The sequence below is a fragment of the Chaetura pelagica genome, unplaced genomic scaffold, assembly GCF_000747805.2.
Source record: "Chaetura pelagica isolate M959 unplaced genomic scaffold, ChaPel_1.0 scaffold169, whole genome shotgun sequence".
Taxonomy (NCBI): Eukaryota; Metazoa; Chordata; class Aves; order Apodiformes; family Apodidae; genus Chaetura; species Chaetura pelagica.
This window is the reverse complement of record NW_009954616.1, coordinates 526,437-539,809: the sequence shown is the minus strand read 5'-3', so window position 1 is coordinate 539,809 and position 13,373 is coordinate 526,437. Positions and strand designations below refer to the sequence as shown.

The window sequence follows — 13,373 nt, the reverse complement described above, 5'->3', positions numbered from 1 at the left end:
TTTTGTTTTTTTTTACACTTCAGCAAATTGCTCTTCTGGTAAGAATATTTGTAATACATATCCTTTAGGAAAAAAAGTATCTTTTTACTATTCCTGATTGTAGCAGCCACAAATATTTTCTTCTATTGAAGCAAAATAATTGGAAAAGTTACTAATGTTAGTGGAAACCAAAATTATCATAATTACTAGAAGTGATAAGAAGAAGGTAACTGATACTGTTCTAGGGCATCTAGTAGCTCCCTGTTATTTTTTTAATAGTTTCTGCTAGCTTTGGGATTGCAGCAAATTCTTCCTAATTTTTCTTTTTAAAGAGCTTGTGTGTGCAATAATAGCAGTTGGGAATTCTATCTCAGAAATTTATTTGCAGCTTGGGGGATTTTAGTAATAACTCAGTTATTTTAGTAATAACTTCAGTAATAACTTCAGTAATAACTTCATCTTATTGATATAAGAAGTCTGATAGACCAAATCTACAGGTGCCATGGCTGATACATACTGTAGATGAGATTTTTTCCCAAAAGATCTGGAAGTGGTGGATCACTGCCAGTTTTTGCCAGCTGGATTATAAGGAAACTAGCAGTTCTAGAATTAACTTCCTAAACATGTTATTTTTTAGACTGGGGCAAAGCTTCTTCAGGTTTCAAAAGAATTATTTGAAAATGAATACCCACAGGAACTCAAATAACTTGCTTCCAATAATTTTTACTCTGATACTATTTTTATACAGGCCAGCTGCATTTTAACAGCTGCCATTGCCCACCTCTGATCGTCCTGTCTTTCCATCTAAGGTTCCTCTGAGCCTAGCATGACTTGCCATACTTCGTGGGAATTTCTAGCTTCTGCAAGTATCTGTAGGGCTGAAGAGCCTTTCCAGGCTGTTGTGGTACAGGAAGCTGCCTGATCTGTTTTCGCATGTGAGGTCCTTGGTGTTTAAGATTATCTCCTCTTTCACTTCAAATCTACATGCAGACTGAATCTGGTCCTGAAACTGGCTTTCAGTTTCCCCTCAAAAGGCAACCTAGGTACAGCAACTTTGCTCACTTTGCCACTATTTTACTATTCCAATATATATTTTTCTCTTACTCCTGAACACTAAAATGACCACAGACCGGCAGCACAGTGCAGCTGGAGGTTGGGCTGGAAGAAAAGTGCATGTAACGAGGCCAGTTTACACTACTATGCACAGGAGACCAGGCTGGGCAGCCCCTCCTTTTCCTCCTGCAAAACTCCTCTTGGAGACCAGCCATTTGCCCAACTGCTGGGGCTTTGCCAGTGTCATACAGTGTAATACAAAAGGTGTTTCATAAATCATACTTTACGTTATTTAGGGATCACCCTGGCTTATTGCCAGGTAGGGGTGTGGTGAGCAATTTGGAAAAGTGCAGTGTATATGATACACTGCATATATATCAGTTTCCTCTTCATCAGCTGTCTGCAGGGCAGAGTAATTTTGCTTTAAAATCTTAACAGATTTGGATTCTGTAATGCATTCACACTCATCTAGCTATTTACATTTTAATTTACAAATGCTTGGATTTGAGTTAAGTAAGTAGTTTGTCTTATATTCTTTATTATTACTTTCAAATTTTAAGCCATCATAGCGTAGCTTTTACCTGCGTGTTCTTTATAACTTCTCAGTTGATTCGCACAGCTGCTAAAATTAAACATGTTAAAAGCTTGGTAGATTTCAAATGGTTTTCAGGTAGCTGATGAAGTTGTGTTAAAAGGTGAACGTACGTTACTAATGCTAGCAATAGATAGGTTTCTGTCATCAACATGACAGACATGGTGGTAACAAACAATAATTTCATATTTTTAATGTTTTTTTTCTTTCCAACACAGAAGTTTTAAGGAACACTCATGATGACTAGCTATGAACTAGCTGATTTTCAATAAGCAAGTAAGCTGACCCAGGTCCACAATGTGAAAAACTTGACTTATCCTATATCTTGTCTTTTTTTCTTGTCTCTTGCCTTATCTTCTTAATAGCCTGTGCTATTCTGCACTAGTTAGTAGGTTCTGAAAAGTCTTTGGTTGGTTGTGACTCTCTTGAAGGCCAAACCAATCTATTCCATGGCCCTGGAAATAATTTTCAGAGAAAGAGTGGTCAGACACTGGAATAGGCTGCCCAGGGAGGTCGTTGAGTCACCATCCCTGGATGTGTTTAAGGGTTGTTTGGATGTTGTGTTGGTGGATGTGGTTTAGGGGAGAACTTTGTAGACTAGGGATGATGGTTGGACTTGCTGATCCCAAAGGTCTTTTCCAACCTTAATAGTTCCATGATTCTATGATTCTATGACTTCCAGAGGGCAGACTTCAGCCTGTTTAGAACACTGGTTGAAAGAGTCCCTTGGGAATCAGTCCTGAGGGGCAAAGGGGCTCAGAAAGGCTGGATGGTCTTCAAGAAGGAAATCTTAAAAGCTCAGGAGCATCTGTCCCCCTGTGTTGTAAAACAAACTGTCAGGGAAGACGACAAGCCTGGCTGAAGAAGGAGCTTTTGCTAGGACTCAAGGAGAAAAAGAGAGTCTATCACCTTTGGAAGGAAGGGCAGGAAACTTCAGATGAGTACAGGGAGCTTGTGAGGACCTACAGAGAGAAAATGAGAAGGGTAAAAGCCCAGCTGGAGCTCAATCTGACTGCTGCCATAAAGGACAATATAAAAATGTTTCACAAATACAATAACAGCAAAAAAAGAACCAGGGAGAATCTTCATCCCTTATTGGATGAGAAGGGGAACATGGCAACCAGGAATGAAGAAAAGGCTGATGTACTTTATGCCTTCTTTGCCTCCATCTTTAATAGTCAGACCAGCTGCCCTCAGGATATTCAGCCTCCTGAGCTGGAATATAGAAATGGAGAGCAGAACAACCCCCCACAATCCATGAGGATGCAGTCAGAGACCTGCTGCAGCACCTGGACACTCAAAAGTGTATGGGGCAAGATGGGATTCACCCAAGGGTACTGAGAGCTAGCTGAGGAGATTGCCAAGCTTGTCTCCATCATCTACCAACAGTCCCAGATGACTGGAGGTTTGCCAATGTGATGCCCATCTACAAGGAGGGCCTGAAGAAGGATCCTGGGAACTACAGGCCTGTCAGCCTGACCTCAGTACCATCAAAATCATGGAGAGACTCATCTTGAGTGTGCTCGCATGGCAGGTGCAGGACAGACATGGAACCCGGCCCAGCCAGCAGGGGTTCAGGAAAGGCAGGTCCTGCTTGACCAACCTGATCTCCTGCTATGATCAGGTCACCCACCTGGTGGATGAGGGAAGAGCTGTGGATGTTGTCCTTCTGGACTTTGGAAAGGCCTTTGACACCATCTCCCACAGCATCTCCTGGAGAAGCTGGTGGCTCATGGCATAGACAGGTGCACTCTCTGCTGGGTTAAAAACTGGCTGAGCCCAGAGTTGTAGTGAGTGGAGATGGATCCAGCTGGTGGCTGGTCACCAGTGGTGTCCCCCAGGGCTCAGCTTTGAGGCCAGTCTTGTTCAGTATCTTTATTAATGACCTAGATGAGGGGATGGAATGCTTCCAAAGTAAGTTGTAAGTTTGCAGATGAGACTAAGCTGGGCAGAAGTGTTGACTTGCTTGAGTGTAGGAAGGCTCTGCAGAGAGACCTGGACAGACTGGACTGAGGGACCGAGACCTGTGCTGTGTCCAGTTCTGGGCCCCTCACTACAAGGACACTGAGGTGCTGGAGCGAATCCAGAGAAGAGCTATGAAGCTGGTGAAAGGTCTGGAGAACAAGCCCTGTGAGGAGCAGCTGAGGGTACTGGGACTGTTTAGTTTGAAGAAGAGAAGGCTGAGAGGAGACCTCATTGCCCTCTACAACTGCCTGAAAGGAGGCTGTAGGGAAGTGGGAGCTGGCCTCTTTTCTCAAGTGAATAATGACAGGACCAGAGGAAATGGCCTGAAGCTGCACCAGGGGAGGTTTAGACTGGATATTGGAAATAATTTCTTTACTGAAAGAGTGGCTGGATACTGGAATAGGCTGCCCAGGGAGGTGGTGGAGTCACCATCCCTGGAAGTGTTTAAAAGAAATACAGGTGTGGTGCTTAGCGACGTGATTTAAGCACTGAATGTGTAGATTTCAGCTTTGGTTGGACTTGATTATCTTCAAGGTCCCTTCCAACCAGGATGATTCTGTAGTTCTGTGATTCTTAAAATGTCTTGCGAACATTTTTGGGTGCTCCTAGAGTACTTTCCTACTCTTTCATAAACTTTCCATATTTTCCAAACACTGCTTTGAAAGGATGTGACATAGAACCTGAAGCATGGAGGGAGAAGGATTTGTGAAAAATTATTTTAAGTGCTCAATTTGACACACGTGGTACAATCCCGGTTACTCAGCATTTTAGAAGAAGAAACGGGCTCAAAGTATAAATTCCACTGCAGCTATAAGTGCTCAGCACTTCAGCAACACAAACCTGAAGGTGTTAAACTGAGCACCCAGGAAGTGTGAAATGCATACGTAATGATAATTTATTTAATTTGAAGTTACTTGCTTGCATCATATACAAATTCTGTGGCCGGGAAAGGGATTGTATTCTTTCTCCTGACAGCACAGAACTACCTTAACCATAAGACTGTTTTCTTATCTTGCAGTCCTCAACCTTATTCATAGTGCACCTTCCAACTTCTGTGGTAGATGAGGGAAATCCAGTTTTCTTCACTACGTTTACATTTTATCCTCAACGTCTCTTTGTTCTGTGTATTGGCACAATGATGTGGGGGAAAAAAAAATGCATCATGAGGTGATTATAGCTTGTGTTGTAATGTGTGTGCCCAAGGCACTTGCAATAACATTGCACAGTTTCCTAGCTCTGCCTGTAATATGATATGAATGGAAAGGGTTAAAATTCTCTGAAGAAGTAACATTTAGGAGATTTTATGAGTTTAAAATTCAGTTGTTACTTCCACATAAATAATAAATGTCATCTTTTGAGCTAATCTGAGAAGCACCAACATTATAAGCTCATCAAGGAGTGGACACAAGTATTGCAAACCTAAACAGAAAGTGGGAAAGAAGTAGGTCATCTCCCGTGGAGTAAATCAAGGTCAGATTGCATCAAATAACCAACAACTAATCAGTTTTACCAGAGCTGCCAGACATCTGGGTTTAAATCTTGGCCAGGAATATTTAGGAATTTAGGTGTGCTCTAAAATGAAGTAATTCTGTTCTGCCTTTACTAATACCTCTGAAAAAAAGTATTGTAAGGGTTTGGTCATAATTAAGAAATAAGCAATCTATCTTGAGTTCAGTGCTTAAATCGTGTCACTAAGCACTACATCCGTATTTCTTTTAAACATTTCCAGGGATAGTGACTCCACCACCTCCCTGGGCAGCCTGTTCCAGTGTCCAGCCACTCTTTTGGTCAAGAAATTCTTTCTAAAATCCAGTCTAAACCTCCTCCGTCACAGTTTCAGGCCACTCTCTCTCATCCTGTTTCATGGTATTTATCTTTTTCTCTTCCTGAGCCCAGAGCATCTATCTCCAGAGTAATAAGCATTATTGACAAGGTATCTTAAGTCCAGCTTTGTATTGTTGTGGCTGTGAGAAGAGTTGTTTTCTACTCCTTTGAGTCATAACAGCAGTCACCGGCAGACGTCCTGACAGCTATTTTCTACTGCCATCCTGTGGATGTGCTTCAGCTGCGCTTTGCTGAAATTTCATATTAATATTTTTAAGGCATGATATGCTGAACCTATGCAATGCCCTAGGCAGTAGTCCAAGGTAGAAGGGCAAACTCCACAGTTTTGCACACTGGGTGCTATAACTTGCCAGGCTGTGATATACATCTTTCTATTATTTTTTTTTTTTAAAGATCTGAAAATGTCTGGACATTAGAAAATTGTTCATAGCACATTCAGGAACTCTGTTTGGGTAGACATTGCATATAATCAACAACCACAAAAGTGATATTCGGAGTTTTCTGTGACTTTCTGTATAGGCTCAGCACTAGCTCTGTCCACTGAAGGACAATGAAGTTTTTTTAGGTGTTCTGAGTATTAGCAATGGAAAAGTATTTTATGTAGGAACTTAAGCACCTGGTCTAAGAAGGAGCATATGTGGCAACCAGGAAACAAGCTTTTGTAATCTAGAGATAATCTCTCTATTTTTAACTGTTTGGACTTCTGCCATTTTTATGTGGGCCTTGGGTGAAAGGAAGTTAAGCAGTTTTCTTTGTCACAGCTTTCCCAGCAACAGAAGTAACATACATCATAGAAAATTCCTTTTCCCTAACATTCAGCTTTCTCTTTGACCTGATGCTTTTATAGTCCCTCATTTTTATCATATCAACACTAAAATCTGGATTTAAAAATAATAATAAATTAAGGCAATCCCAAATTGATTAACCAGCATTATCTTACTGGTGTGCCTGAAGGATTTAATGACATTCTCTAGCTGGTCAAGGGGTTCTTGCTACCTAGTTTCCTTGTCCAGTAACAAGGATTCCAAGATTCCTCCTGGACCCAAGACATTCTTGTGACAGTGCTTCACCCAGTAACTGATCAAGATAATAGAAACCAGTGTATATACCAATGGCTTATGCCTTTGGATTTTTTTCACTTGATTAATTCATGATGCTGAGCTGACACATCTTTGATCATACACAGACTTTCTATACACTCTAGCACTTTCCTGAAACAGTGTAACAGAGACTGTACTTGCTCTTATATATATGAGAATTGCAGCATATTTACTGCCTGGCTATATTCACTCCCTTGAATTAAGTAGAATTAAAGTCATGAATTAATAAAGATTTTAGCTGATTTTAATAATGAACACCGTTCTAGGAAAGGTGTTTTAAAACCAGCAAGTCTGAATTTGCTATCCCTAAAGCTCAACAGTTTGCTTAATGACTTTGTTATGACTTCTAGTACAGAACAAATTCACATTTAAAAACAGTATGAAAATTAAAGGATATGAAGGCAGAAGGTTGAACAACTACAACAGTTTTCAATTACAGGATGCAACAACATTTTACTTAAGCCTGAAAAAAGATTACTGTTCCTGCCAATGATGTGCATATTTTAGGCAAAAGGATATGCTTAAAAAATGCTTAAATCTTAAAAGATTTAAATTCTGCTACACTGTTGATTTTGTGTCATTGGAATAGCCAAGGACAATAAAAATGGATTTACTTTGTACTACTTGTTGTTGTTTATATTTGATAACATTAATGGGATTAGACTAATAATGACCCCTTACAATTGGAAAAATTTAATAAGCCCATTTTACAAAGCAGAACTTGTTTTTCAGTGCAAAAAATTAACCTTAATTTTGCTCAGATACAAGAAATATTATATTGCAAAATTACTTTGAGTTGTAATAATGTAATCTTCTGCATATAGCTTATAATAGAACTAAATTCAAGGCTCTTCAAGGAGGAAGTATTGAAGGCACAGGAGCAGGCCATCCCCACATGCTGTAAGGTGAGCTGGTGGCATAGAAGTCCAGTCTGGCTGAACAGGGAGATTTGCCTGGTGCTCAGGGAGAAAAAGAGAATCTATGGCCTTTGGAGGAAGGGTCAGGCCACTCATGAGGACTACAAAAATGCTATGAGGCTGTTCAGGGAGGGAGTTATAAGGTCCAAAGCCTAGCTAGAAATTAATCTGGGATCCATGGTAAAGGACAAAAAGAAAAGCTTTTATAAATATATCAACAACAAAAGAAACCAGGGAGACTCCCCAACCCCTATTAGATGCAGGAGGAAACATGGTGATGAATATTGAGGGAAAGGCTGAGGTGCTTAATGACTTACTCACAGATTACATCAGTCTTTAGTAACAAGACCAGTGATGTTGAGGGAATCCAGATCCCTAAGCTGGGCAACAGGGACCAGGAGCAGGTCAATCCCCTCACAATCCAGGAGGAGAGGGTCAGTGACCTGCTACACCATGTAGGCATGCAGAAATCTATGGATCTGGATGGGATGCACCCAAGAGTGCTGCAAGAGCTGGCAGGGGTGCTCACCAAGCCATTTTCCATCATTAAAAAAGGACCGGATGTGAAAAAAGGGAAAAGATGTACCATTATGCAGTACTTGCAGAACAACCAGGTGATCAGCCCCAATCAGCATAGGTTCATGAAGAGCAGGTGCTGTTTGAATAACCTCATCTTCTTTTATGACAGGGTGGCATGCTTATGGGATGAGGAAAGGGCTGTGGATGTTGTCTACCTTGACTTTAGCAAGGCCTTTGACAAAGTTTCCTACAGCATTCTCCTAGAGAAGCTGGCTGCTTGTGGCTTGGGTGTGCACACACTTTGCTGGATAAAAAAACTGTTTGGATAGCTGAGTCCAAAGAGTTGTGCTCAATGGAGTTAAATCCAGTTGGTGACCAGTCACAAGTGGTGTTCCCAAGGCTTAGTACTGGGGCTGCTCCTGGTTAACATCTTTATTGATGACTTGGATGACGGGATAGAGTACACCCTCAGGAATTTTGCAGATGACAGTAAGCTATCTGTGACTATAAATCTGCTGGAGGGCAGGGAGGCTCTGCAGAGGGATCTGGACAGGTTTGGCCAATGGCATGAGATTAAATAAGGCCAAATATCAGGTCCTGCACTTTGGCCACAACAACCCTGGGCAGTGCTACAGGCTTGGGCAGGAGTGGCTGGAGAGCTGCCCAGCAGAGAGAGGGACCTGGGGATGCTGAGTGACAGCTGAACATGAGCCAGCAGTGTGCCCAGGTGCCAAGAAGGCCAACAGCATCCTGGCCTGCATCAGGAATAGTGTGACCAGCAGGACCAGGGATGGGATCCTGCCCCTCTACTCGGCCTTGGTGAGGCTGCACCTTGAGCACTGTGTGCAGTTTGGAGCACCCAAGTATTAGAAGGACATCGAGGTGCTGGAGAGGGTGCAGAGAAGGGCAAGAACTAAGCTGATTAGGGGTCTGGAGAACAGGTCTTATGAGAGAGGCTGAGGGAGCTGGCCTGTTCAGACTGGAGAAGAAGAGGCTGAGGGGAGACCTCATTGCTCTTTACAACTACCTGAGAGGAGGTTGTGGTGAGGTGGGTGTTGGCTTCTCCCTAGTGGCTAGCTACAAGAGGAAATGGGATCAAGTTCTGCCAGGAGAAGTTTAGATTGGATATTAAGAAAAATGTCTTCACAGAAGAGTGGTGAGGCATTGAAACAGGTTGCCCAGGGAGGTGGGCACCCCTGGAGGTATTAAAAAGAGGGGTTGGTATGGTGTTTCAGGAGATGGTTTAGTGGTTAGGTGTTGTAGGGCAGATGGTTGCTCAGAAAATTATATTCAGACCCCTGTTGTAAGTAGTTGATACAAGCAAATAGCATCTGTGAAGCAGCTTCCCTTTGTAAGGCAGAATAAACCAACACTGAATATAACTAAAGCTTCCCCATGTGTTTTGTGCTATTGCCTTTCCAAAGATTTCCTGTCTGTATCTTAACAAATTTGCTTTCGTCAGATCTATATATTCTTGGGGAGTTCTGGTATATTTCAGAATATGTTGAGGCTGTTGATGACTAAGTGTCTGTTTTCTTCATGTGAGCATTTTTTTTTTTCTTCCCTGTTATTTAGGGGCAGGTTTGGCTTTGCATCAGTACTGGCAGCTGAATAAATCCTATTTTACACATGCAGAGGCTGATTGCAACCAGTCACCAGAAATATTTTAGAAATATTTTCTCTATGTAAACTAGGCTGAAATTAGAACAGTTCAGACTCCTTGCCTCTCCTTCTTTCCCTGAATTGTCCTAAATAGTTGCAGCCTGTTGTTACCTATTACGTGAACTCTGGGTTCCAGGCTAGCTGTGTTGTCTTTAGCTTGTTTATACTGGTTTGCAACAAAGTCTATTTTACCACAGTCTTTGGTCTTTGTGCTCCTCCTTCCTATCTGCACTCTTGTTGGCCCTAGAAGAGGTGTCAGTCTCGAGCTCCTTCCCTCTCAAGAGCTTCTCTCTGTGCTAGTCAGCCTCCTGCAGACACTCTTCTGATGCTTTGCTTTATCTGCCCTTGTAGTACCTATGTTTCTGTGGTTAAGATATTTGATGTTCCTCTCACAGGCTTTGAAAGCTTCATCCAATAGGATGGCTCTTCTCCGTTTCCTTCAGTGCATCTGCCACTCCTCCTTTGGACTGATTTCTCCAAAAGTCTTTCTTAAAGTGAGCACGTTTTAACTTGTGCATTTCTCCTCCAAGGAAGGCATTTTCAAGGAGCTGCTGCAAGTATTTCTCTGTCAGAAGCCTTCACAAGCAACATTTTTGAAGTTCCCATACCTGCTCCCAGCCTTGTACTCTAAGGAGCCCTCAGCAGTTTGCATTGCTGGAGAGGAGATCTCTTTTGAGATTGTTATCTCTAGGATGAGCATTTTTCGTTTCTCTTGGCAGTACGTATTACATAGAAGTACTGGGAGTGGAATCAAATTTAGGGGAAAGAAATAAATTTAAATGAGGGCTTTGAATGTTCAGAAGGCATATCTGAGTCTCTTCTGCTTTTTTTTTTTTTTGCTTTTTTTTTTTTTTTTTCCCCACAATGTTTTAAGATGGTTTCTGCTCTGCTATCAGAGTGACCTGTCTTTCCTTCCTTAGATATTGCTGATACTTACTGTCATGCAGTAACATCAATTGGTGTCATGTTTTGCACAAAGAGGAATTATTATTACTTCAGGAAAGATAGTAATTACTTGGCTAAATCTCAGGTATTTGTACAGAGATGGAAACAATGCTATCAACTGCAAGAGACGTATAACCAAACTAACAATAAATTTACTATTATTAAAATTACCCAGAAAAGATACTAACTCTTGTCTTGTCCTGGATCAGAAAAAGTATATAATACACAGAGCTGACACTGGAAAAGTAAGTACCAACTCTTCTGATTTTACTTCCATAATGATTTAGGCAAAGAAGTTTGACTTTGGTCTGCAACCATGAACAAATGAAGATTTAACAGTAACAGAAAAAAAATTTTATTTTTGAAGGTACATTATCTAGTCCGTTCCATATCTTAATTCTGTTTTGCAAGCATTCTTTTAACTGATTTAAGAGTTTTGCAGCTGAACTACCATTACTTCTATTTAGCACACTTCTGAATCTTGTTCAGATTCTGGAATTGACTCTGTGGATTAGCTAGAACTTCTTAGAGCTTCTACTCTAATTTGTGTTAATTAGAGCAAACTAGAATGATTTAGAAATATACCAGAAGGAACTAGATCTACCTTCACCTTTTGGGGCAGGTCCTTAAATGTACCAGGACTGGTATAATTCTGAAGCACAGTATGTCAGATAGTCAAGGCACAAACAGCTCTCAACCCCTCTGTGTCCTCGTCAACAGAGGCATTTACCTTTCTCTCAGTATAGGACTTGCATGTAGGACACCAAAGGGCCTGGCTCATTGAAACCATTGAGATCCAGCATCCGGTTTGGCAGAAGAGGAGATAAACTAGTGACACTCTGGGCTGTGGCCATGTCCAGTGGTTGTTTGAGGATGAGGGTCCCTTCTCCCTTGATACCATGGTTTGCTGTTACCCAAATTAAAAAATAGTTCTGTGAAGAACACTGGGCTTTTATACCTTTGCTCTCAGCTGGGATAAAATCTGCTTACTTCAAGTTGATTCTCTGCTCTTTAGGAGCTCCAGCAGAAGTTTCTCAAACTTAATTCCTAGGAATTCAGGCTTCATCTGAGCATTGGCCTTCTATCTTATGCACCTCACTACAATGCCTACGGCTCTTTTTAGTTGCTCAGACTGGGAGCATTTTTGTTAATCCCTGCTGTTTAGACTGGAAGTGTTTTCCTTCTAATGGCAGTACTTCATATTAACAAAAAAGAAACATTTTATTCTGAAAGGTTTCTATTTCCCTGATTCTTATTATTTATCATTGTAAGCACAGTGTGAGCTCTGCTGAGTCCTTCCCTTTTTCGCTTCTAAGACATACGAGAAATTATAGAGATTCTACTATTGTACAAATATTTTTGTTAGGATACTTCTGGTAGAATGCATTTATTCCTGCAACTATGAATCATACAGTCAATGGTCAAAACACCATTGATTAAAATTATGGTACCTTGCATAACACATTTATGCAAGTTAGGAAACATCTAAAATACTTAACCCAGACTATTAAAATCACACCACTGCAGTGCAAAAGACTCCACGAGTTGCCCAGGTAGTACTTTCTGTTGGCAAAATATTTATTGCCTTTTCTCCAAAGTTTCTCAGATACCTCTTCTGCACCAAGCAAGGGTTTTCAGGCTCTGTTCTCTTTAGCTTTAAGAGAAAAAAAACTTTTATTGGAGGTCTCATAAACCCTTTGAAAAAACATTGGTTGAACATGTATGCCACCCATAAGAAATCTGTTTCTGTGCAGTATATCAAGATGATTCTTCTTTTATTCTAGTGACTTTGTTCCCAAATCCCAAACCAGTAGCTCTCAAAGGATTTCCCATCTCCTGTCTCCTAATCCAACATTTTAAGAGTTACATTTGCAAATACTTTGTTCTGCTGTAGAGGTGTAAAGTTACCTATTCAGTCATTCATTTCACATTTTGGTCCCTGAGGCAGCAGACTGAATTTGCCTCAATACATGCTGTAGCAGCTGAGCTTTGATTTTGTATTATAAAGACATGTACAGAGTCATTGTTGGCATAAGCTCTGTTTAAGATATCAAGGTTATACTGATTCATTCCCACTGAGGATTAGTCTCAAAGGCTTTACTCTCTAAACCATTTCTTAACTTTCTTCTGTTTTTTTCTTCTAGGTCGACAGGCTTTGGCTTTTTGAATGCACTATGCAAAGCAGCAGCTGTACTTGGAAACTTAATATTTGGTTCCCTTGTTGGTATCACCAAAGCAATCCCTATTCTCCTTGCCTCTACTGTTCTAGTATGTGGAGGTCTGGTAGGACTTCGGCTTCCTGACACGAGAACCCAGGTGTTGATGTAACTGGAAAAAGCCATTTACTAGTTATTTCCTCCTTCATAACAACTGTCAACTCTCCTGACTATTGATGCAAAGGCTTCAGATTCTCAGTGCTTAGTAGAGTGCTCAGATGTCAGAAATCAAACTCAAAAGTTACTTGGAGTGGCAGAGATTTAGAAACCTCTGGATGAAAGTTTTGAATTTCACTTTTGCTTGCCTGCATACATTGCTATTCAAAACCACTTAAATTCAAATTGCAGAGCTACCTCTTAAAACACTCTCAGTGACATGTCCAGGAAGGTAAAAATCATACTGATAATTTGATCTTTAAAATGCAAGCAGGCATATTATTTAAAAATAGATGCTAAATTTGGCCATGGTATTGTGAACTTTTGTAAGAATAGAGACATGTAAATCAAAGATTTAGCAGTATTGATGCAGAATTAATTGGGAAACTCTAGACACTGCATCAGTACTGATAATACTTTCTAT

At 40.8% G+C, this 13,373-nt stretch overlaps 1 protein-coding gene across 1 annotated transcript in view; it reads left to right on the top strand.

Moving 5' to 3' along the window:
- Nucleotides 1-12,905, top strand: part of SV2C (synaptic vesicle glycoprotein 2C) — an 80,626-nt gene extending 67,721 nt beyond the window's left edge. Inside the window, exon 12 of the mRNA XM_010005544.1 lies at nucleotides 12,722-12,905. Coding sequence (XP_010003846.1) covers nucleotides 12,722-12,905 — 184 coding nt within the window. The remainder of the gene's footprint in view (nucleotides 1-12,721) is intronic.
- Nucleotides 12,906-13,373: the final 468 nt, after the last annotated feature.